The sequence below is a fragment of the Mytilus californianus genome, unplaced genomic scaffold (genome assembly GCF_021869535.1).
Source record: "Mytilus californianus isolate M0D057914Y unplaced genomic scaffold, xbMytCali1.0.p SCAF_3, whole genome shotgun sequence".
In the NCBI taxonomy this organism is placed as follows: domain Eukaryota; kingdom Metazoa; phylum Mollusca; class Bivalvia; order Mytilida; family Mytilidae; genus Mytilus; species Mytilus californianus.
The window spans coordinates 37648148-37675241 of record NW_026262679.1 but is presented as its reverse complement, the minus strand read 5'-3'; the positions used below and the strand labels follow the sequence as shown (position 1 = coordinate 37675241).

At 31.5% G+C, this 27094-nt stretch overlaps 1 protein-coding gene across 1 annotated transcript in view; it reads right to left on the bottom strand.

The window, feature by feature from the left end:
- Nucleotides 1-27094, bottom strand: part of LOC127733471 (S phase cyclin A-associated protein in the endoplasmic reticulum-like) — a 71374-nt gene that overhangs the window by 35346 nt on the left and 8934 nt on the right. Inside the window, exons 3-24 of the mRNA XM_052242826.1 lie at nucleotides 25684-25946; nucleotides 23945-24048; nucleotides 23437-23562; nucleotides 23133-23161; nucleotides 21190-21372; nucleotides 20094-20821; nucleotides 19056-19226; nucleotides 18110-18182; nucleotides 17593-17716; nucleotides 16704-16815; nucleotides 15324-15464; nucleotides 14038-14139; nucleotides 12568-12764; nucleotides 12060-12141; nucleotides 11081-11239; nucleotides 9663-9764; nucleotides 8577-8707; nucleotides 5383-5448; nucleotides 5055-5181; nucleotides 3325-3437; nucleotides 2825-2948; nucleotides 1473-1696 (exon numbers count right to left, since the gene is read on the bottom strand). Of these exons, the coding sequence (XP_052098786.1) occupies nucleotides 1473-1696; nucleotides 2825-2948; nucleotides 3325-3437; nucleotides 5055-5181; nucleotides 5383-5448; nucleotides 8577-8707; nucleotides 9663-9764; nucleotides 11081-11239; nucleotides 12060-12141; nucleotides 12568-12764; nucleotides 14038-14139; nucleotides 15324-15464; nucleotides 16704-16815; nucleotides 17593-17716; nucleotides 18110-18182; nucleotides 19056-19226; nucleotides 20094-20821; nucleotides 21190-21372; nucleotides 23133-23161; nucleotides 23437-23562; nucleotides 23945-24048; nucleotides 25684-25946 (3481 nt within the window). The remainder of the gene's footprint in view (nucleotides 1-1472; nucleotides 1697-2824; nucleotides 2949-3324; nucleotides 3438-5054; nucleotides 5182-5382; nucleotides 5449-8576; nucleotides 8708-9662; nucleotides 9765-11080; nucleotides 11240-12059; nucleotides 12142-12567; nucleotides 12765-14037; nucleotides 14140-15323; nucleotides 15465-16703; nucleotides 16816-17592; nucleotides 17717-18109; nucleotides 18183-19055; nucleotides 19227-20093; nucleotides 20822-21189; nucleotides 21373-23132; nucleotides 23162-23436; nucleotides 23563-23944; nucleotides 24049-25683; nucleotides 25947-27094) is intronic.

Sequence of the window (27094 nt, the reverse complement as noted above, 5' to 3'; positions counted from 1 at the left end):
ATGAGATGTGCTAATGATAATACAACTGCATAAAAAATATCATCCCTTACCATTGTAGTTCCCCTTAAACTGACTTAACAAATTTTATACATTGGTAACGCTAATTGTTATTTGCTAACACCAACAATAACAATGAGGCAGGGACAATTTTGCATTGCCTTCACAACATCATTGAGGTGAAACAAACACTGTCCAAATTATACTACATCTGCCTAATGAAGCAGGATTACTTACAACAAATTTAAGAACAATAGTATTTTTCATTTTAGGTGCTTGTTGAAATAATAAAACACAATTGTAAAAAAAATAATAAATACATCATTCCAGAATGGAAATATTAAATTATGGATCATTTTGGAAAACAGGAAGTATAACATATAAATAATGAAAACAAGTCATACTGTATGGTATAACAAGATGAAGCTTATTGCCAAATATAAAAAAAGCTATGACTTGTAAGTGCTGAGAAATGTGTTACGGACAGGCAGAGGCATAGACAGAGGTAAACCAGTTTACCCCTCCTTAAAAGCGGGCCTGGATTAGGGGTATAAAAATTATATAAAACTTGTGACCTTGTGATGTTTTCAATATATACCCTATGGATAAATATTTAGGGCATGAGGAAAAGTAAAGATACAGTAAATGTTTTTACTCCTGTTTGTAGTTACATGTATTACAAAGAACTTTTTAGAAAAGCTAACATTACTGAGATCCTTGGGTGAAAATAAACCTACCTAATCATATCATTTCCTCTACTCATGAAAGCATCACCTACCTAATCATATCATTTCCTCTATTCATGAAAGCATCACCTACCTGATCATATCATTTCCTCTACTCATGAAAGCATCACCTACCTGATCATATCATTTCCTCTACTCATGAAAGCATCACCTACCTGATCATACCATTTCCTCTACTCATGAAAGCATCACCTACCTGATCATATCATTTCCTCTATTCATGAAAGCATCTCCTACCTGATCATATCATTTCCTCTACTCATGAAAGCATCACCTACCTGATCATATCATTTCCTCTATTCATGAAAGCATCACCTACCTGATCATATCATTTCCTCTACTCATGAAAGCATCACCTACCTGATCATATCATTTCCTCTACTCATGAAAGCATCACCTACCTGATCATATCATTTCCTCTACTCATGAAAGCATCACATACCTGATCATATCATTTCCTCTACTCATGAAAGCATCACATACCTGATCATATCATTTCCTCGACACATGAAAGCATCTCCTACCTGATCATATCATTTTCTCTACTCATGAAAGCATCTCCTACCTGATCATATCATTTTCTCTACTCATGAAAGCATCACCTACCTGATCATATCATTTCCTCTACTCATGAAAGCATCACCTACCTGATCATATCATTTCCTCTACTCATGAAAGCATCTCCTACCTGATCATATCATTTCCTCAACTCATGAAAGCATCACCTACCTGATCATATCATTTCCACGACTCATGAAAGCATCGCCAGTGCCGCTCATCCTCTCCATAGAGGCCTCGCTACTGTTAATGGACGGATTATGTTTAGCAAGACAGGAAAGAACGGTAGATACAAGCTGTAGCGTACTAACTGCTACTGAATCATAAGGGAGAGATGCTGGCTGACTACTAGATGATGACATGGATGATAAATTCTGATCATTTGGCATCATAACCTGAAATTTAGAAGAAATAAAAATATGGTTAAAACAGAAGATGGAACAAATATTTTTTCTGCAATTTGATTTATAACTCATTAATAATACCAATGCATATAAAAATAAAAGAAGAATGTATACATGGGACACAGATGCCCCTGCTGGCAAATATGCAAGGTCAATGTACTAATTCATACCTATTGATGTTTTGTTTTCTTTGAAACTTAATGATATTTGTTTCTGTGTGTTGTCATTAGAGATTGCCTGGGTGTTTGAGTGCTCTCATTACTTAATAACAAACAGTAATAGAATAACTCTAGAACAGTGTAAGTAACGCCACCCAAATTTGAACTTGATCTGTGTTGGGTGGTATAAGAATTGTGTATAAGTTTCATAATATTTGGTTGAGGCAAAGTAAAGTAAGGGTGCAGAAACAGCAAATTCACCAATTTTTCCATTTCTAAAGGGACATATCTCAAGAATGGAGAAAGTGACGCCTCCCAAATTCGAACTTGACCTTCTTTTGGTAGTAATAAGCATTGTATATAAATTCAGAACATTTGATTGTGGCAAAGTAAAGTAAGAGTGCAGAAACGGCAAATTCATCAATTTTTCCATTTATAAAGGGACATAACTCAAGAACTGTGAACGTGATGCCACCCAAATTCGAACTTGACCTGTGTTTGGTAGTAATTAACATTGTGTATAAGTTTCAGAACATTTGGTTGAGGCAAAGTAAAGTAAAAATTTTGGGACGTAGAGGAACAAGGGTAAACATTAATGCCCGGGCCACTCAGCAGGGGCATAAAAATCAGGAATATAGGGACAGTCTAGTGCAAAAAAAGAGATGTTTTGAGACTTTTTATAGGCCCTTAAAATTTATCAAAATTAATGTTGTAATTGTCAAAAGAATGTCAATCAAAACTAAATGTCAACTCAGTCTGTAACTCAACAATAGACAAATACAAAAAACAGTACAACATTTGTAAACATACAAAAAAAAGTCTGGACAACTGATATTTTTCTGAAGCACAGAACGACGAAAGAATAGACTTCAGTTAAATTGAATGCCTTAGCTACTAAGAAGTGGATGCATAAAACATATAAATAATATAACTCTGCAATATTTCAATATATTTAGCTTACCAACAGTCTTTGAGACAGTAATTCTAAAATGTTTCCAACTTTATTACTGAACATCATGTAATGGCAGTTGTCATAACAACCTTTACATGCTTGTCTGAACACTGTACAGGTTAATATAATAGACCTATAAAACAAAACAAAAATCCATATTGTTATAATGCCACACAAACTGTAAATATGGTAGCTATTTTAACATCACTTATAAAAACAATTAGACCCAAAAATGTTCCAAAAAGTGAAGAAATCTATGGAATGCAATTCAACTTTGTCTAAAAGTGGTGATGACTGATGACATCAGTAGGTAAACATTGAACTCTTGTTATTCTAAAAAGATCTTGCTGCATGAATATTGTCCCTCATAGAATATAAATGGCACTCATAGACTCATGCAATATATAATTCTACATATTCACCAATAAACCAAAAATATAAAATTGCTAACTACTATATATAAAAATTGACATGCATAAAAAAATATGACAACAAACATATTTACTTACTTATGTGGTAGTATGGGAGGTAACTCTGGATTTGCTGCATCAGCTAGCAGTAATATCCTAGATAACGTATTTAAACCACTAAGTACTCTCAAACATGTCTGGTCTGCTGGTATCTAGTATAATATATTTCTTACAATGAAAACACTGTATTTCAAGACCTTATGCTGTTATTATCAAAGGTACATATAATTGTTTAACTCAGAGAATTCATTTACATTGGTCATTTTTTAAAATGATGGAGTTTTTTAATATCCTCTGTGGTTCCCTTTTTAAAAATCTGTTCAACACAACAAACTGATTTTTTCCTGATAATAATGTTCAAATTTATAAACACTTAATTTTGTTCACATATTTAAACATGATAAATACTATATCAATCAGAATACATTTGAAAGTTGATTTGAAAAAAATATCTACAACATTATCACAATAAGTCACATATTTTCTCCTAATATCCTTCCTATTTTTGCATAAAGTTTCTAGGATATTCTTTACTATCCAATATCTAAGTAAAAATTCTTTCAATTTTCATCATGCTCTGAACAATACTTATTAAACCTAATCATACTTATTATTATACTTTACTATAGTAATCACTAATAAAATAATTAAGAATTTACTGTATGTTTTTATTCCTTCAAGGAGAATAACCGCTTGTGGCAGATTGCGCTTAGGCAAAATAACGGGAATGTCTGTGTGGCGAAAATAATTCATTTAAATTTTGCACACATTAACATGTCAATATAACAACTAGCTAGTGTATTGTTTGTTGACGTCAGGAAAATATGGTGGCCACCTCAAGATAACTTTGCACTATATTTTTTACCAAATATGAGTCCTGATAACAAGACTCCTTTTAAAAGTTGATTGAAAGAAGAACAACAAAATATCTGTCAAATCCTGTTCGAATAAAAACTGAAATATTAAAATACATTAAAATAAATTGCTTCGCCGAGCGCAGCTGAATATGACCGAAGAGGTCCAACCCTGAACAGTTGGGGCAAAAATGGACACAATACTGCGCTTGATACAGGTCTGAATTTGGATTGTAATTAAATATTTGACACATAATAGGTTTCTGACACAGATGAACTTAGAATTGGTGATATAATTTGAATTTATATTCAATTTCTTGCTTTTGTGCAATACACTATGCTGTTGTGAATTGACCCCCCCCCCCCCCCCAAAAAAAAAACAAAAATTAATTTACCCATTGTCCCCCCCTCACAATTTCTTTTTTAATTGTCCATTAACCAGGAAACCCTTGTTTTCCCCCCTTTTTTGCCCCTAATTCCTAAATGGTTTGAGCCATAACCCCCCAAAGCCAATCCTAACCATCCCTTTGTGGTATGGAAACTTGTGGTATAATTTCAGAGAGATCCATACACCGTTCCACAAGTTTTTGTCTGGAAACTAGAAAAATGCTTATTTGGGCCCCTTTTTGGCCCCTAGTTCCTAAACTGTTAGGACTATAACCCCCAAAATCAATCCCAACCTTCCTTCTGTGGGTATAAACCTTGTGTTTAAATTTCATAGATTTCTATTTACATTGACTAAAGTTATTGTCCGGAAACCAAATGTCTTAGTAGACGACGACGCCGTGATACAAATATACGACTGCAAAATTTTTTTGCGGTCGTATAAAAATAAAAGGGAAATTATTGTGATACAGCCAAACCATGTTAAAGATCATCTCACTTTTATTAATGTTTCTAAAAATTTAAATTTACCTTTTTATCTAAAATTCTTGAAATTTCTCCAAGTGCTCTATCCAAGGCAGAAACTCTGCTTTGCGACCAGGGACCCTTTTCTGTATTCTGCAGGTACTTAGTTATATCTCTAATCACTTTGTGTAACCTAAATTATTATAAACTTTTTTTTAAACTAGAATATCTTTGTAATAAGAACATTTTTCTGGTTGTCTTTAATGTTTCAATGTAATTAACATAGCTTTTTATTTGTGATTTATAAATATCAAGGGTAAAATAATTTTACTTTGTTGAAATATGGTTTAAAGAATGTATTGTTTTAAAATTAATTTCACAGGCGAATACTCACTTGGCTTTGTGCTCTGACTCAACTGGTTGCTGCTTTCCTGACAAAGAGCTTTCATACTCTAAACCCCTACAATAAAGAATAAATAATGTTAATAAGAGTGCACACACTGAAATGTCTCGCCTGCTTTTCAGACCATTGATTTTATGTTGAAAGTCTTAAAGATAAAGGTTTTAGTACAAGTATCACATAAACTTAATATTTTTAAAGATCCATGACAATGAGGTCAAGGTCAGATAAATCCTGTCAGATAGATATGTACACCTTACAATTATTCCATACACCAAATATAGTTGACCTATTGTTTATGGTAATTGAATAAACTGCTTCGCTGAGCGCAGCTGGATACGCCCGCAGAGGTCCAACCCTGAACAGTTGGGGCAAAAATGGACACAATATTCAAGCTTGATACAGGTCTGAATTTGGATTGTAATTAAATATTTGACATATTATAGGTTTCTGAATAAATGTAGTCAAAGAACTTGAAATTGGTTATATGAATTGAATTTATATTCAATTAAAGATTTCTTTCTGTTGTGCAATACACTGTGCTGTTGCGCAATACTAGTAAATCTGTTGTCAGACTATAAACAAATAAAGTTCAATAACTTCTCAATGTTATTTTAGAAATTTATAAAAAAAACTAAAGGGAGGTTATCTTAATAGATATAAACTAGAGGCTCTAAAGAGCCTGTGTCGCTCACCTTGGTCTATGTGCATATTAAACAAAGGACACAGATGGATTCATGACAAAATTGTGTTTTGGTGATGGTGATGTGTTTGTAGATCTTACTTTACTGAACATTCTTGCTGCTTACAATTATCTCTATCTATAATGAACTTGGCCCAGTAGTTACAGTGGAAAATATTTTGTAAAAATTTACAAAAATTTACAAAATTTATGAAAATTGTAAAAAATTGACTATAAAGGGCAATAACTCCTTAAGGGGTCAATTGACAATTTTGGTCATGTTGACTTATTTGTAGATCTTACTTTGCTGTACATTATTGCTGTTTACAATTTATCTCTATCTATAATAATATTCAAGATAATAACCAAAAGCTGCAAAATTTTCTTAAAATTACCACTTCAGGGACAGCAACCCAACAACGTGTTGCCTGATTGGTCTGAAAATTTCAGGGCAGATAGATCTTGACATAATGAACAATTTTATCCTCGTCAGATTTGCTCTAAATGCTTTGGTTTCAGAGATATGAGCCAAAAACTGCATGTACTATTTTTTAGCCTGTCGGCCATCTTTGTTCGCGGGCGGGGTCATCGGACACATTTTTTAAACAAGATACCCTAATGATGATTGTGGACAAGTTTGGTTAAATTTGTCTTAGTAGTTTCAGAGGAGATGATTTTTGTAAAAGATTACAAAAATTTACGAAAAATGGTTAAAAATTGACTATAAAGGGCAATAACTCCTTAAGGGGTCAACCGACCATTTTGGTCAAGTTGACTTATTTGTAGATCTTACTTAGCTGAACATTATTGCTGTTTACAATTTATCTCTATCTATTATCATATTCAAGATAACCAAAAACGGCAAAATTTCCTTTAAATTACCAATTCAAGGGCAGTAACCCAACAACGGGTTGTCCGATAAATCTGAAAATTTCAGGGCAGATAGATCTTGACCTGATAAACAATTTTACCCCATGTCAGATTTGCTCTAAATGCTTTGGTTTCAGAGATATAAGCCAAAATCTACATTTTACCCCTATGTTCTATTTTTAGCCATGGCAGCCATCTTGGTTGGTTGGCCGGGTCACCGGACACATTTTTTAAACTAGATACCCCAATGAGGATTATGGCCAAGTAGTTTCAGAGGAGAAGATTTTTGTAAAAGTTAACGACGACGGACGACGAAGACGACGGACGCCAAGTGATGAGAAAAGCTCACTTGGCCCTTTGGGCCAGGTGAGCTAATCAGTCATCAAAGTTTAATGAATACTGCTCTAAGCACTTTAAGGAAATTGTCCAAAAACTTGAAAATCACCCCTTTTTTTATGAATAAAATCTTGTAACTCGGAAACATAAAATCTAAAATTTATAAAAATCAAAAGGGAGCTTACAACAATAGATATTAACAACTTACCAAAATTTCATAAAATATGCTGAAAGCATTTTTGAGTTATTGTCCGAAAACAGAAATATCCCCCTTTTTGTAACGAATAAAACCCCATAAATCAGAAACGTATAGTCTAAAATTTATAAAAATCAAAAGGGAGCTCATGTCGATAGCATTAAACAATTCACCAAAGTTTCTTGCAAATTAATGAAATTGTTTGTGAGTTATTGTCAGAAAACTGAGAAATCCCCCCTTTTTTAATGAATAAAACTCCAAAATTCGGAAACGGTAAATCCGAAATTTATAAAAAACGAAAGGGAGCTCACGTCAATAGATATAAACAATTCACCAAAGTTTCATGCATATTGGTAAAAGCGCATTTGAGTTAATGTCCGACATGTTGACGACGGACCGACAGACGGACGGACGGTCAACGGTATACCATAATACGTCCCGTAAACGGGCGTATAAAAACAGACCAAAACAAAAAAACAAAACATTGACCAATGAACCATGAAAATGAGGTCAAGGTCATATGATACCTACCAGACAGACATATACACCTTACGATTATTCCATACACCAAATATAGCTGACCTTTTGCTATTAGTATTTGAAAAAAAAATAGACCAAAACAAAAAAGTTAACATTGACCAATGAACCATGAAAATGAGGTTAAGGTCAGATGATACTGGCTAGACTGAAATGTACACCTTGCAATCATTAAATAAACCAAATATAGATGAACTATTGCCTATAGTACTTGAAAAACAGACCAAAACACAAAAACTTAACATTGACCAATGAACCATGAAAATGTGATCAAGGTCAGATGAAACCTGCCAGACTAACATGTACATATAGTTGACCTACTGATTGTAGTATCTGAGAAACCAACCTAATCATGAAACTTTACTTTAAACTTAAAATCAAAAGTTATAAAACAACTGTCCCTAGAGTTGGTATACTTTTAATTATAGTTTGTGACAGTTCCTAAAAGGAAATGATATTCTTCATACTATATCTGTGAGTCAAGTGATCTACAAATATTTATAATCATCCTATTACATAAGCTTGACCTTGGTTTTTTTACTCCAGAAACTAAGTTTGAACACAAACCTTGTTGTCATCCTCTGTCTGAGTTTCTTGCATCTCTTTTTCATAGATTTCAGTCTTTCCTTCTCTGATACTATCTTTGGATGTGTGCTGTTACTGGGAGCATCCACTATATGTTTCAAGTTAAACTTTTCCTATTTACAAAACAATGTTAAAAATATTTACTCAACAAATTCATCAATGACAGTTATCTAAACTATAGACCTTTTACAACAATAGAAGGGAAAAAATAAAGAACTTGGTTATTAAAAATTTGTTATTTAACATTAAAAGTGAGATCAGTAATTAAAATGATCTAAATTAACATCTTAGAGTTGAGACTGATTATGTGTTAAGATTATTAGAGGCAAAAGACAAAATGGTAGTTAGGGCTGTTCCTAAAAAAAAATACATGGGACCAAGGGAAGTCACTTCCAAAACTCAACTATTGGTGGGTGTCATCTATGTTTTTGCATTGTGGATATGTAAGTAAAATTCTTATTTGCCTCTATAGGTGGTTACCCCATTTTTAAAGTGCCTTCCCTGGGTACCATGTGTTTTAATGGAACAGTCCTTATTTATAATGTAATCAAATCTTAGTTCTTTCAAAATAATTCTTATAATAAAACTAAAATTGATACACAGATGCAGGGAATGTCTTGGTGCAGTCATACCTGTCTTACTAAGACATAAAATGAATATTCATTGATACTTTAACCTTTATTAACCCAATACCTGTCAAGTTTTAACAAATACTTTAGGTAAAAGAATTTCTATTTAGACAAGTTTCCTTATATTCAGAAAGGATATATACTGTGGATTAATTTATTTTTGTTGATACCGATTTTGGTGAATTCTGAAAAAATTGTAGTTTTGTGGATACTTAATTTCTGGGGTTTTTTTTCCTCTCAAAAGTTCTGCATACAAACATATATGAAATTTGTATTTTATTGAACTTTTGAATTTGTGATTCAACTATATCCACAAATTCCACATAAAATTGTTACCCACCAATAATAATGAATCCACAGTTTAACAATGAAAATATCCTAATAAAGGTAAATTTGTTTCTTGCTTCTTGTGTTTAATAAGAATATATAATAAACTTACAATTTCTTCTTTACACATAGATCTACCAGAATTGTTGTCTTTTAGAGCTTGCTGATGCTTCTTTCCTCTCAGATGGCTCAATAAGTAGACTTCTGATATGATCTGCAAAATTAATATACTTATTTCTCAAAACAATTATTTAGTGTATGTAACCTAAGCAGTAAAGTGTACAAACGCTTTCAAATCTTAATGGTTTGCATGGAAGACAAACTTCTTTATGTGTTTTGTACGGCATAGGAAGGTGTCATCCACTAAGTTGTTAAAAATTCTCAATTCCTATCTTTTAAGTATTGTAAATTCAGAAATTATTGTGTTCATTTATCATTTATCATTGCGATTTTTGAAGCATGGACAAAAATATGAGATTAATTATTGCGATATCAGCAAAATCTGCATACAGGTATATGTAACATATATCAGAATGCAAGTTCTTATTATTGCGTTAGTCACACAGTCACATTATTCGCATTAATAAAAACCTCGCGATAATTTCTGAAATTACAGTAAGTATTTTTACTTTGCTATTTGATTAGGCAATTGAAGGTAAATGTGTAACAAGAGTAGGAACAATTTGGGGGGTTATTTGACCTTATATATTTGACCCTATAAATTCAAAGAAAAAAAAATGTATGATACCTTAAATGAAGATATTTTCTAAATGTCTGAGTAAAGGTTTAATAAATGAATACCATATATTGGGTTATTTTTCGTGTCAGGTTTTGTTCATGGTTAGGGCCTTAGATGGGACAGTTAAAATTTTCGCTGTGAATATAATTCGAGCTTCAAGAGCTTTTACAATGCATTTGAATGAAAAGAAGTAGAATGTTTGCGGTGTAAATTTTGACGTACAATGTACATGACCTATACAGTGAAAAGTAGTCACTCGAAAATTTCCAAATTTACAGTATATATGCTGTAGAAGGCACAATTTTCCTGTATTGTCATAGAAGTTAAATGTCAGACAAGAGAAATTCACCAAAATTTAGCAAAAGTATACTATCAGGAATATTTGGGTTCATAGCATATGAGATTCACCTAAAATTATTATTTATAGCAAACTGGTATCTAATTATGAAACTCACCTATTTGTTAATGTTACACAGTGGATTCACACATCATAAACATTTACAAATTCACTGTATTTATTATCATTTCAAAGTTGTATAAATGGTAAAAAGTAAATGTTGAACAAAAATGGCAACATTGAAATTCAGCATAATTTTTATTCTTTTTACAGGAAAAATTTTATAAAACATTTATTTCGATATGCTTATTTTCTTGCTGTTTGGTCCCAAATTCTTCCTTTTCATTGAATAATACTTTGTCACAAGGACATTTCACTATCTATAAGATTTTTACATGGAATCTGTTATAAAAGTTACCAAGAATTCCACAGAAAAAAATAATAATTCACATACCAGTGCATTACAAATAGTACACAATTTCTTTTTCTCATATGGTGTACTTGTGGGAGCATCATTATGATCCTCTGTGGAATGTCTCAGCACACTCATCTCAAATGCTTTCTCTCGGATCTGTTGCAAAGCTTCCTGATGTCTTTGGGTTGATTCATCTTGCTGTAAAATTGAAGAAAAACAAATGTGATATTTAAACCAAAGAAATACTGAACTTCAAAAAATGATCTTTTATTTCCGAAATTGTCAAAGAATAGGAAATGTGTGTTATTTTCAATAAAAAAGTAATCAAGCATTTTTAATGTATGCTTTTTATTCCATGCCATTTTAAATTTTATGAAGGAGCTGTATCAACAAAATGTGAAATTCTGGAATACACCATGTTGCAGATACACTGAAAATTGTGCAAATAATATGAAGTCATTACTTGTATACTGGTTATCAATTCTTAAAAGTACTAGATTAAACCAAAATCTATAAATTACCAAATTTATCTTTAAAAATATTTATAAATCTTTGCTGAACAGAAAACTTATTGTTAAAGAGTGTTTTTCTATTGATAACAGTGTAACTATTCACACGCAATTACAATTGATTCGTTATTGTTCTTAATATTTTTACAAAATGTTGAAAATATCAATAAATACATTCACTTTAGTTAATGGTGTACATCTATCTATCTGTTTACTGCAAAATGCTTGAGATAAGATCTCAAAAGAATTGAAAATTTAATATTTCATTGCATAGAATATCAAATTGAAACAATATGATCAGTTGGTTAAAAAAAATATTATAGTTGTTCAAATTTAATGCATCAATATTACAAATTAGGTTATTTAACTCTACAAGGTGGAAAATAATATAATTGGTATATAACATCAGTCCTCTTTCAGACAGGTTCTTCATTTACAAGTATGTATATAAAACACATTATTTCACTTCATATTTTGGAATATATATCTTATCAATAATAAAGAATAACCTTTTGTTGTATCTTTTTTTGTAATTCTTGGATATGAGCTTCATGCTGGGCATTCAGTACTGCCAATCTTTCATCTCTTTCCCTAAAACATACATATCATCTTTCAGTACTGTTAATAATAATATTGTTTAAAACCATATGTTTAATTTCAATCTAAAAGAAAATCAACAATACTAAATGAAATCTCTGGAAATCACAATAGTTAATCTCACGTTTTTGTCCATGGTTTAATAATCACAATAATAGATGCAACCAAAGATTTCTGAGTTTACAGTGATCCCTTGACATGAGTTTGATTTCTAAGCCATATTTTTCTAATATCAATATGCTCATTGTTCTATCTTGATTATTATTAGTATTATGTTTGATTTAATTGCTTAAACAGTTTAATAATCTGCATTGCAATGACTCAAGCCATGATTTAAGCCTGACCTTTAACCCCTTCCTTTAAAAAATCAATCACAGCCAGTTTGACAAAATGTACATGAAAGACATAATTTGTAGTTACTTTTCCTTTGCTCTCAGTGCATCAAATCTCTCCTTTTCCTTCTCAAGCTGCTGAGCTGTAAATCTGTTTTCTCTTTGCTTCCTCTTTGCCTCCATCTCCTTTAGCCTTGCTTGTTTTTCTGCCTCTAAAGCTTTCCTTCTCTCCTCTACTGCAGCCTCTTTGGCTAGTTTCTCTTCATGTTTCCTCTGACGCTCTTCCTGTTAGAAGTATCATTTGAATTTTATTTCAAAGCCAAAAAATAAGGTATAACACTTTAAAAAGAACATAAATATTGTATCAAAGTTTATCTATCTTACCAAAAGTGGTAATTTTATAAATTGTATTTGGTTGCTATAAATATAAATCAAGGTCTATCCTACAAAGACATGTGAGTAATTTCAACTTTTTGGAAAATACACCTTACAGTTAAATATTTTGTTATGTAAAGGAAATAGCTCATATCTAATTATTTCTATTTTTTGCATTGGTTGATAAAGTGTAATGTTTGATTTTGTCAGTTTTTTATGGACTTCCCTTTTTTTAATTTACCTGGGAGTTCAGTATTTTTGTTATACATTTTTACAAGATGTTATAATTAGGCCAACCCTGGCAGTTTTTCTTCAAATGCAAAGCAAATACATCAGAAAAGTTTAACAAGATTCTTAACATTTGGCAAACAAATGTTTAGTTAACATCTGATGGATTAAAATTAAAAAAACATAGTTATCAGAGATATCCTGCAAGCAGCTTATTGTTTCAACAGTAAATTTCAACTTTTATAATAATACGATATGGTCTTTGACATTGTTTTCAATTAAAAATTTTCTTTTGTCTGGAAACCAATAAAAATATCCAAATAGTTTAAAATAATTTTACGGGCTTAACCCATATCAAAAAATTCCAAAATGGACAAAATTCAAATTAATTGTAGTTTATGTCCATGACAATACATTAAAATTTAAAGATTCTGTCAAGAAGCACGAGTTTTCATTGGAAAGCCAAAAAAAATTCCCTTTTTTTAAGATCATTAAGGTGCATAACTCTTGCATGTAAATGACGCAACTGTCAAAATCAAAACTTACTTGCATTCTATGGTTCACGACATTGTGTGAAAGCTTAAAAGGATATTGTGAAATATTTATTATATAATCATCCAGAAACAAAAAGCATCTTAATTTTTTAAGATAGCTTAAGGACATAACTCTAAAAATTGTGGTCAAATTTCAAATGATTTGGTCAAGCAGTACTTTAATTATTATCAGACAAACATATGCATCAACATGTACCTCCCCTCCTCATTCATGGCAGGTTTATATCTCTTTGTTCAAAATTCAAGGTGTCTTAAAAACGGAAATTTGCCTTCTTTATTTCCCACCAAACTTTACAATGAAAGAAAATGTTTTGAAGAAGAAGTCACTAAGTTGTTAACCTGTTTTTGTCAGAGACATTTGTCATTTTGATCAAACTATCAAAATGTTAATTTATACGTACCTGAATATCTTGCAGCCTTGCTTCTGAGACTTGGTGTTTAGACATTATTTCATGCCTTTTGTTCTGGGCTTCTAATGTATTTATGAAAGCTATTTCATTTGCCTAAAATATGATAAAGAAAGATATCAATCTATTGACCAAATAATTCTGTTTGATCTAAATATTTAAAGAAATAAAAAAAATAGAGAATCAACTTGGGTTAAATCAGACGTCATAGTAATATGTAATATGCAAATAAGATAATAATATGCAGCTGTGATATGCAAATAAGAATAAAATCTATATATGCCTGAACAATATTTTATCCGTTAGATTTCCAATTTCTTTCTTTGAATATAATTATAAATAAAATGTTGACACAGATAATTGTCTCGCCTGTCAGCATAAAATTCATAAAAAGACAATCTGATGGACAGCAACATGATTTATTAATTCAATCGCTGGACCATTATCTAGTAGGCAGGGCCTGAAAATAATCGCCTAACTGATAGTAATACAACTTTATATTAAACATCATTGATCTATCACAAGTAGATCCTATCAAACTAACTTAAGCAGAAAACTTAACATTGAAAATTGCTAATTATTCAAAGTTACTGGACCATGACCTAGGGAGAGGGCCTCGAAGTAGTCATCAAACTGATATGTTCCGATAGTTATGCAACTTTATATTAAATATCAATGATCTATCACAAGTAGTTCCTATCAAACTAACTTAAGCAGAAAACTTAACATTGAAAATTGCTAATTAATTCAAAGTTGCTGGACCATGACCTAGGGGGAGGGCCTCGAAGTAGTCGTCAAACTGATATGTACCGATAGTAATGCAACTTTGTATTAAATATCAATGATCTATCACAAGTAGTTCCTATCAAACTAACTTAAGCAGAAAACTTAACATTGAAAATTGCTTATTAATTCAAAGTTGCTGGACCATGACCTAGTGGTAAGGGTTTGAAATAGTCATCAAACTGATATGTACTGATAGTAATGCAACTTTATATCAATTATCAATGATCTATCACAAGTAGTTCCTATCAAACTAACTTAAGCAGAAAACTAACAATTGTTGACGCTGCCGCCGCAGGCACTTTCGCAGGTGAGACAAAAGTCATTTGTAATTACTTTAATATATGTGTAGGAAAACTATCACAAAATTTTTAAAGATTATTAAATCTCTTTCAATAAATGAATTAGCTTTAGGACAATATTAGGATATTAAGGCTGAAATAGGTCACATATAGATTTCCTCAATTTGTTTTATAGCAAGTTTGAATGTTATCTACCTTGGCTTCCTCTTCATGAGCTTTCTGTGCTTTCAGTTTTAGTTGAATTTCTCTTTTTTCTTCAGCTTTCTGCATTTTCCTTAAGATGGTTTCTTTCTTCTGGTTCATTAAATCATCTTTTAATGCTCTTACTTCTTCAACCTGTACAAAGACAAGTTAACACTTAATAAACATCAATGGTAATCTATTAAAGGGTAGCATGAAAATATGGCTAAAAATTACAGCTATAAAATTTCGAAGAAATGTAGTCTGAGAATACTACATTTATATCAACAAAGCAGTAACTGTGCAAGTACTTTCAACTGTGTTTTTGTAAGGTCCGTTCCAGAAACACTTAAGTGTCTACTTCAGTCGATTCAATTAGTTTATATAAAAGATTTGAACTGATTTGGTCATTAAAGACGCTCAAATTCAAGCTTAAATATGAAAAATCTATCAACTATGCCATAAAAACATCACTTTTCAGATGGTTTTTGTTTTAAATGGAATTGGCTGCATTCGTGTTCAGTCTCAACCTTTATATATGTTATGTATTATCATCAAATACAACATATATTTAAATATTATTAAGACTGAACACAAATGCGGCCACATCCATTTTAGACAAAAACCGTCTTAAAATTAATACAAATGCTACAATTGGTAAGATTTCAGTAATTTTGCATGAATTTATGATGCTATTACCTGATGTATGTGCATTGTATTGAAAAAAAAGCCCATATTTATGGAACAAAAGTATTCTACTTTCCAATAAAGAGCTAAAAGGTTACTTTTCAACAAATTTGTAAAAATGCTATATTTTGGGGTCAAAAAGGGGTCCTACCGGGCATACTCCTTTGCAAGCTTCAAGTCTTTTTTTTTTAATATATTTTTTTAAAAACAAAAACTGTTAAACAAGAGTTGCAGATAAAAAAAAATAGCTTCCCTGACTTTATTTAAATCATTAAACTTGTTTTCAAACTGTTATGTTGTCATGAATATAGTTTTCTTAATGGCTCAAAGTAATTCACAACTTCATGAGCTGAAATTATAATGCATATAATATAATGTTCCAACTCCCCAAGGTTAAGTTGGCCTAAGATGAATTTGGCTATTATTTTTAGGTCCCCTTTTGTCATATAGCTCCTAACAATTCAATGTATTTATACATTCATGGCTTTCCAAATTCTGGCTTTGATCTTTCCTGATGAGACTAAATCCAGATAAGAGTATTGGATGCATGCAATTAAATCATTAATAGTGTTATTTTCTTTTTTCCAGCAAATTTGTTTCATTAAATGGTTTTGTCCTTTTATTATCTGTGACCTTATTAATTCAACAGTAGTAAAATATTTTTGAAATTTTCAGTCATACATATTGAAATGATGAACAACTATGAACCTTCTTAGACAATTCTTTCAGTCTTTCAGCTTTTTCTTGCATTAACTTTTCTCTTTGTTCTTGGGCTTTGGCTTGTTTTTCTTCATGTCTTTTCTTTGATTCTGTAGGTGATCTATAAAAAAACAAGAATGCATGGTTTTGTCAACCTCTGTTATGTAGAAAACTCGGAAAGTCGAGGTATTTGGTCAGTCAAGGTAAAATTTCCGTTTGTTCAATGTATTACTAACTCTGATGAGTCGAACTTGGTTGAATCTATTCCCTTCGACTTCAACTTATCAAGGGTCGACTGTATCAGCAAACAGTTAGTAGGTGTCTTGATAGATTTGAGAATTGCTTACATGTTACAACTCATCAATATCAAGCTGCTGACCATATATGAAATCATTCAGTCCAGTAAAACTGGAGAATTTTTTGACCCAATTTTTTTCCAGAAGTACCTAAGAAAAGTGAGACGGAAATATTTGTTTTACCAACATACAAATGGACAGAAGGACAAACAAACTTACTATTGTGTAGGATATTTGATGATTTACGCTTACAAGATATCTGGGGTTTGAATTACATTTTAGAGATATAAATAGATTTAATTTTTTGTTTAACACACATCATATTATCAGACATATACATAAAAAGACAATATATCAACTGTGAAATATTTACAATAATTCTGTAAATTCAAGAAATTTTAACTGAATAGGTTTTGCAATATATAAAAACTTACATATCAAATTTTGATAGCAATTATTTTATACAGCATATTTCCTGAAACTTCAATAATTAATCTTGCATGTTTTTCATTATTCAACAATTAAAAATTACTAAATGAGGGCAGAAATTTCTGAATATAACTTACATATTATTGCCTAAAATAGAAAGAAGAGTAATCTACCTTTTACGAGAAGGTGACGATAGCTTTTCATGCATGTGAACAGCATGTCCTGGTGTTCTTACTTCATCCTCATCATCTTCTACAAGATCTCCCCAAGATTTGTGAACTCCACTGGCCTTCTCCTCTAAAAAGTTAATACATAGTTTTATACAGAAACAAAATTTTTGGGTTGCTTTCGTACAGTCATCGGTACATTTAACAACTAGCTAATATTTGCATATCCTTGTTCGAGCCTATTCAATGAGATGTCCTGACTCTTAAGACCTTTAGTGAAACAATAAACAAGTTGGTTTCATTAAATGGAAATTATAAGAATGTGTTTCATGGACTTTATATATAGACACTTACCTACCAGTGGAAAATATATGATTGATTCTGTATTCTCTGTCTTAATATGTGCAAATATAATGCATCATAGATTTTAAAACTTCTTCATTTTTCTTTTATTTTGCATCTATAAATACCTCAAATTTTTGTACCTGCACATAAATTACAAATAAGCATAAAATAAATATACCTTCGTACAGTGCTACCATTGAATCCCAGTCAAGAGTCTGTTGCGAATTGTCTAAGGATGAACTCATTGTGTTCTGTAATAAACAAATAAATATTCTTAAATACTGAATGGGTGATTCCATTAGATACTGTAATTCACAGGTCACCACACTTTAGAATTTGAAGTGAAAACCAAACATAGAGACTTCAGGGAGAATTAAGGGATCTGGATAATGCTTTTTATGTATTTAATTTCCCAGCATCAAGATCTATAGAAACAATTTTCATGACAACTGTAAAAGTTTATTTTCCTTGCCTTTAATAATTGTCAACTTTGAGAAACTAAGTTATGTTGTCAGGTCACAATCCCCTGAAATTAAGCTGGCTGACCGGTAAGAAACAGAGTCATTTTGTCACAGGACTATATCTATAATGCAATAAATTTGCCTCAATTAGAAATTATGGTTTCATGTAGTAACATGTTTTTTCATCAAATATCAGAATCATGTGTATTCAGATTGAGAAATTTTCAAAAATCATGAGCGACATTTGGGAATTATTTGAAAATGGAGGGCAACATAAAATTCTCTGTGAAGTTGGGAATCCTAGGGTGATAAACTCACCTTCTTCGCACGATGTGGTTACACCTGGTATTTAAATGACTTTAAAAATGTAATTCAAAGAAACATTTGCATGTATTTCTGATTGGTCATTCATTATAAAATAAATATATAAATAGAATATAGTTTATTTCTACAGCTATTTTTTTATTCTCTTTTTTTTATTAACAAATTTAGTTGCTCAACAAATATATCATCTTCATATTTTTCATATAAGAGTTGTCTCCCTTTTTCATAAAATCCAATACGATACTGATAGTCTTTATTTCTGATAAGGATTAGACCACCTCAGGAGACATTATATAATCAGTTTTCATGTCTTACCATATGTAAAATCTTACAACTAACCCCCAATTCACTTTCTGTTTCAGTTTCCACATCGATGACAGTATTCTCCTCCTTTGCCAGTTCTTTAAGCCAGGACTCTTCCTCCTGTATTACATTTTCCAGAGCTTGCTCCTGAGCCTTCACCAACTCATCAGTCAGGTCATTCTCCTCATCAATAACTGATGCTAAAGCCTAAAATACATTTTAAATTAAGTTTAAATATACATGTCTTTTTCTATTATTATATAAATTATTGACCATAAATCCAGTACATGATAAGAGTACATGCATAAGTTCATTTGCAATTATTTGGTATATGTCGAGCATGAAATCATGAATTAAGAAACCATTAAAATTAATCCAGATTATTTAAGTGCTTCCAGTTTGATTCGTGCATAAATAAAAGAGCTGAAACAAACTACTATTCATTTTCAGACATATACCCAAGCTTATTTTAAACAGAATTATAAAAAATTATAGTAAAAATTGAAACACAAAATTATTAACATCCTTCCAAGAATTTTTAATTAACACACACAAAAAAACCACCTTTTTAGTCAGGAAATATCTCAAATGCAATTTGTGAAAGGAGAGAAAATTAAGGTCCTAATTTTATTACAAAATCCAGATTAAATTTTAAACAAAACTGGAAGCATTTAATAATTGCATTGTACCGGTATATTAAAAATAAAAATAAAGATTCATAAATCAAATTTGGTGGTAAAATTGTTAATTGTTCAGTTTTTGAGGATTTAACTAGACCTGAAGACAGTGACCTTCAATTGTATATATGGTTATAGAAAAGGTATTTATTATTCTTACAAAAATATCAATATCTCTATCATTATATCTGTACAAAAAAGTTCTATTTGCAAATGATCAGGGACAGATTTTAGTGCAAAATGAAAAAGGATTGATTTTAGTGCAAAAAGATAAGGCATTGACTTCCGTGCAAAAAGATAAGGGACTAATTAAAGTACTACAAAATAAAAGCCAACACTTAATTTACATAATTTTGCTAAATAAGGGTCTGCAGTATAAAGGATATCTGTCACTTACATCTTCAATTTGACTAATGTCTTCTTCAGTATCATCTTTACTCTCTGAAATATTTCTTGTTCGAAGTTCTTTTGTTTCAATTTTAACAGGATCAATTTCACTTTTTTTCAAAGTGGTCTGTGGACTTGCTCTAGACTTCTCCATTTTACTGCCAGAAGGGGGTTTGGCAGCAATTGCTGGTGTTGTTTTCAATTCCCCTCTTGGACTACTAACATTCCTTGCAGTATCACTTCTTGGACTGCTCAGATTCCTAACATTTTCACCTCTTGGACTACTTATGTTTCTTGTAGTTTTTGCTATAACCTTAGATTCTGTCAGGCTTTGAGGTCTCTCTTTAATTGTTTTTGTGTCCTTTACAGTTTTAGCATTGCTTATCACAGCCTGTTTGCTTTGAGTGTTGGTCCCTTTAACAGTCCCACTATAAGAACGGCTGGTATTATTTACCACTGGTGAGTTGTTCTTAGTACTTGCATCGTTTTTACTTTTGACTGGTTCATTTTCCTTCTCGCTATCATGCCTAGCACTTTTATTAGGTGCAGTCTGATTACCTTCTGACAAAGATTTTTTCATAGTATTGAAATGTCCTCTATTTTTCTTGATCAATGGAGCATGTGGATCAGACAGAGTTCTTGTTATGGCTTTAGCTGGCCTTCCAACAGTTGAAAGATTTTCTAAGGAATTTCTAGATCTAGATTTACCTCCCCTTTGTACTGTTTCCCAACCATCATCTGAAAGATATGAAATCAAATAGTTATCAAATGTAACGTATTAATTAGAAAATATCACACAGATTAGAAAGAATTTATAGACAATGAAAAATGAATAAAATACTTGGATGAGCCAAGTCCTACAGAAAGGTTGTAATGAAGTTATGATCACTGGCATACAAATAAGTATTTCTTCTTGAAACCTTTTCTAAAACTACAATTCTTACTATAAATACATTCTGTGTAAAAAATTGTTTAAGTTTGGACAAGTAATTTAAACTAATGGAAAGTCTGTTTCTAGACAGGGCAACATTTGTCAGGGTTTTTTCCATGTTGTTGATAAATTCTGGACTGATTTACTTTGCAAACACAGAAGACATGATTCATACCTTCAAAAGTGTTACTGCCATCAGTATCTGCCTCAGAAGCAGACAATCCATTCTGATGTACAGGTGGTGATGGCAGAGTTAATACAGGAGACTCTTGAGTTTCTGAAAAGTTTGGTGTCTCTTCATTAGGTGACAAGGGAGATGGAGGTACTATCCCTTTCACTCTGTCTGCCCAACTGTTTCCTGGACCGAAATGTCAAATTGAGAACAATTAAGCATAAAATTTATTTAAGGTATAACACCATATTCAAAAGATTTACAGGTAACTTCCAGTTTCATGTCTATCGATATAATTGAACAATACACATGTTTCTTGAGACTTGTTTTTCTTACATTTCTTCTTTTATATCACTTCACTGTCGCTTCATTATAACCGTATAGAAGAATTTTTCAAAGAAATTTTTTAATTAATTACACATACCGTCTTTAGGTGTGGATAGTACGTGGGTTTTTACCCTGGGAATGATTTCTGAAAAGGGGGTGCGTAAAAAGTATGGCTACACTGTTCTTTCGACTTTTTTTCAGTCCGAATTCCAACCAAGAAACCAGGTGGTCTGGATTAAAATATTTTCGTAGTATAAACGTGATTGTTGTCTCGTTCTAAATTTATATTTGTACCTTCTTGTAACGGATTTGTAATGTTATATGCAAATAAAAATCATTTTAATGCTTTAGTAATTGTTTTTTGCTTTTTCTTGTGTTCTGCATTGCCGCCCGGAAGTTGCACTTGATCATATCTAAATTAGAGATGAAGGATTCTGTCAATGGCCAAATTAGTGTAGGTGTTTCCCGAGTTTATAACTTACTTTGTATATGCGTTCTAACAAGGAATTCAGAAGGTAAATGTATGAAAATTGAACGAAACAAGCCCGTTTGATGGTAGCGACTGCCATTGTTTTTTTACTTTCATAGTATCAGGTGATCACGTGTCATGTGACTTTTAAAGATTGTAAAGTTGAATAAAGTGATGATTTTAAACACATTTTTACTTTGTAACATTTTTTTTTAAAAAACCTTCATACAAATCATAATTGCAGACATGTCAATGCCATCTCGTAAACTGAACAGACTTGATTATAGGAACAAAATTAATCTGTCAATTGATTTGTTTTGACAACGATTAGACTTCCTAATTGATATTTAATAAGAGTGTGATAATCCGGATTAAACGATTCAATGAATACCAACAAACAATAAATAAAATTAGCAGAGATTAATATTCATTTCAGCACTAATCTATCAACATAAATATTACAATTTATTCATTTATTATGTAATTAAGAATATTCGTAATGATTCCGTATTCTATAAAAGATTCACCGACTACGATTTGCATTTAAACAATTTCCCGATTTAACACTTCCTGTTGTTCTCAATCAACACATCCGTGTTCTCAATCAAAACATCCGTGGAAACAATAAAGAATCAAACATCGTTTGCTAAATTATTTAATCTGCAACAATATTTTCATTATCCTGTAATCAACCAGGACTGGAGTTCAAGTTGTCTCCGAAAAAGAAATCATTTCCAATGAACACATTTTACCGAGTTTCAAGTTGGGATTTTCCAAGAAAGTCCCTGCATGTTAAGCATATGAAGAAACTTTTTTTCTCAACTTTCAAGGGTGAAAAAGGGTGTGTGTACTATGCATGAGTGCGTTTTATACACATCAAAAGACGGTAATGCATCTGTCAAGAAATTATATTACAAATGTGTATGTAGAGAAGGTGGAAATATAAACAACATTGGCCTCTAAGGAGTGAATACCATGATATACAATTAATTGGAAAACTACAAAGTAAAGTTTCATATTCCTGATCGCCTGCCAAAAGTTTAAAGCTTGAAAAAAAGTTGCACTGTGAGTATTCCGTAAACAAGAGTTGATGAGTGAAGGATGTGAAGACATACCAAACTCTATAGCGGGTCCACATGAAGCTTGATACCAAATTTCAAAAATCTCTGATTTGTAGTTCTAGAGAAAAAAGCAACGAAAAATTTCATACATGACCATTATGTCTATTAAATTCAAAGTGATAATATAATGACAAGTCCTGTGATCCCTCAGACAAAACACAGTCCAGAAGGATCATAATTTTCATCATGTCTGACAAGTATGACCATTTCCAAATCCTTGGTTGTGATTATTTTCTAGGTTAATGACTGTATTAGTGGCACTGAAATCAAAAACTTAAAAGAGATATTTCTGTGTTGCTTAGCCACAGATTTTTTAATGTTGACTGATTATACCTTTTATTGGGTTCATTGAACTCTAGAACTCTTTGGGCTGGACTTGGTGAGTTTCTAGATGGCACTTGAGAATGTGGAGTTTTTCCAGGTGACATCTTTCTTACTTCCCAAGCTATAGGAGCTGGTCTGAAACATTAAAACAGTTAAAAACAAATTAAATTACATTAAAACATAAAAAGTTTTGTGTCTTTGTATTTTCAAAGTGATTTACAATAAAGGGTTTGCTTATACTGCAAAATAATTGAACTATAAGCGGTAATTCTGTAATCATAATGGAAAGAGTCCGGACATTTTGTTCAAAAAATATCTTTTAACCTCTTCAAAATGAATATAACATATACTTTATTCTTAGATGAGTATTTCATGTTAGGCACCCAATAGATCTTATAACAAACATAATTTTTGCCAATATAATCATTAGGTTATCAGTGTATTTTATGAAATTAATGCCAATATCACCATAAAAGTTGAAATATTAGAGGGGGAGTGGTGTTGTAGATATTCTTACCTGTCACCCTCTCTTGTAGCATCATCATAAGCTTTCATTAGATGCATTCTGTCTATTAGAGATTTAAAATCATTGGTACTTTGTTCCAGCATCATAATCACTTCCTGAAATTCATTGGCTAATTAATGTACATAAAATACAGTTTACTCTGATATCATCTGTGTTTTACTACAAGATTATTGCTAATTTGATTTAAATTTGCTTTAATGGAAATTAGTCCAGTATTATTTTCGTAATTAACAAATGACATGTAAAATATCAGAGACAATAATTACTTGTTTCATTTTCACAACTGGATAAAAAACTGACTTTAAAAAGACATACAACCTATACTATAGTTCAAAATGTAAATTGTTAAACATGTAATTCTTTATTGATATAAATGAGCATCCAAAGGCAGGAACCTCACCCATCAGTGATTATCTTTAATAAAATCTGATATTTTTTTTTGTCAATCAAAAGACTATTGTTGTTTACAGCAGATCTTGTTTTGAATCTGTGAGATTTGGAGCTTGGTATGTTGAAAGACACTGTAGACTGTAGGTTAATATCTAAATGGTTTATGTTGTTGCTGCCTCATTGATGTATACTCCGATATCTCCTGTCATTTGTGATATTTACAGGTTACTTTATGTTGTTGCTGCCTCATTGATGTATACTCCGATATCTCCTGTCATTTGTGATATTTACAGGTTACTTAATGTTGTTGCTGCCTCATTGATGTATACTCCATATCTCCTGTCATTTGTGATATTTACAGGATACTTCATGTTGTTGCTGCCTCATTGATGTATACTCCATATCTCCTGTCATTTGTGATATTTACAGGATACTTCATGTTGTTGCTGCCTCATTGATGTATATTCCATATCTCCTGTCATTTGTGATATTTACAGGTTACTTTATGTTGTTGCTGCCTCATTGATGTATACTCCATATCTCCTGTCATTTGTGATATTTACAGGATACTTCATGTTGTTGCTGCCTCATTGATGTATACTCCATATCTCCTGTCATGTGTGATATTTACAGGTTACTTACTATGGATTCATTTATTTTCATGGGTTGAAGAAGCATTTTATTTTGAGGATATTTTATTTTGTGATTTTGCCAAAGTCTGCATACAAGCCTATAGAAAATGTGTACTTCATTGAACATAAATTTGTGGTTAACATATACCCATAAAATCCACAAAAAATGGTATCCCACAAAATAATAATGAATTCACAGTATCCAGAAATATTTGATTTGTTTTTTTGAGATTGACACAATAAACTGTATAGTTCCTTTACCTTACAAGTAAATCATACTATGCTCTACCAAAACTTCAAATATCATTCTACAACAATGGCATTTTTAAGGTGAAGGGGGCATTAAGTGTAACCCTTGACCATCTGTCCTTCCGTGTTTTCGTTTTTTCATTTTCCTTTGAAAAGCAAGCTTCAGCAGGGGCATTTGTGTCCTCAAACACATGTTTCTTTATTCTTATAAATTGTAGCAGCTTGGTGAACAAGGCTTTTCTGCATAATAAAACTTTTTAGAATCCTAAGTCTGATCAGAAAGAACTAAGTATAACCATGATAACACCATCATAATTCTTTGCTGCCTGAAAGGCCAAGGAAAACCATTGCCACACATGCTGTCATTTAATTAATACTGACCAATAAATAATCAAATAATTTGATTTCCTTTCACTAAACTTTTACTCAACACAAAACCTTATCTGGGATTAACTCTACCTTGCATTCTACCACACTTTCATCTTGTTCACATGTTTCATACATAGCATCAACTGCTCTCTGTAGATTGTCAAAGAGAAATTTCCAATATCTGGCCCTACGATCGGTCTTTCTGGTCCCTCCATCTGATCTTGGAGATCTAGTTAGGTCTTGCTTATATGATGATTGGTCCTCTAAAGAAGATGGTCTGTGTTTAACTTGGGGTCTCTGTTGTTGATTATCTTTCTGTGAAAGCTTTCTCTGTCTACCATGGTATCTTTGTCCTGAAAATATAATTTGTAATAATTTTAAAAAAACATGCCTGACTGACATTATTTTTCCTTGCATCAGATACAGTGGGAAACTTGTATGCCACTTCCACACAATAACAGGGGCCATAAATAAGTGCAGAGAAATGGGATCTTGAGATAACAGACACAACATCAAAACATTATCTAATTTCTATAGGACGACAAAGAAAATAACCATACTACAATTAATGTACACTTGCAACAGATGAGAGATTACTACATTAGATTTTAACGTCCTCAGCAACAAGATGGGTGCTCCACTGAAACAGGAGGTGCTTACCCTTCAATTACAACTTAATTTACCCAGTTTTTCTTGGTTAGGTTTGTGTAACTCAATCTTTATTTTTTTTGTATAATATTTTGTGGATAGTTGTTTGGCTCTTCAGCTATTTATAGCCATGGTGTAATCTGTTCCTTGACATATAGTTTTTCATTGCTCTCCTGGTACAATGTATCCTATTTTTTTCAAAGTGTTTAAGTTAGTAAACAAGATAAAGATTAAATCGTTTCTACATTTTCTATTCTCAAATTAAGATGTTGTGAGTGGGTGACAATACTTCATTTCATTTTTTCATCAATCAGATATGGCAAAGATTGGAAATAAACTGATACATACATGTACATGCAACATCAACAGTAAACCTTGTCTATTAATTTGTCAATAGAGAATATTGTTTAATTTGTATACATAATCATACATGTACTTTTATATAAATCTAATCTGTTGGTATGCATTTTTGAAAATAATGTTTCTTCTTCTTTACAGTTCAAGAAATACAACAAACAGAAACATTTGAATGTACAGAATTAAAATCAATACAAAAATAGACTGACCTATAGTTTTCATGAAGAATGCTTAATAAATTCCACATATAACACAAATCTCTATGATGGATAACAACGACTATTTGCTCTACTGAATTTATGGATATCATCAATTAATGATAGGCTACTAACATTTATATATAAGTATTCCATGTAAATCAATACACAAAAAATAGTAAACAGTAATCTAATTTGGACATGAGGAGTCTCAACAGACCAAAACAATAATACAAGACAATTATTCAAAATTGGAATAGGAGTCATAGGTCATATTCAAATGAGGAAATGGAAATTGT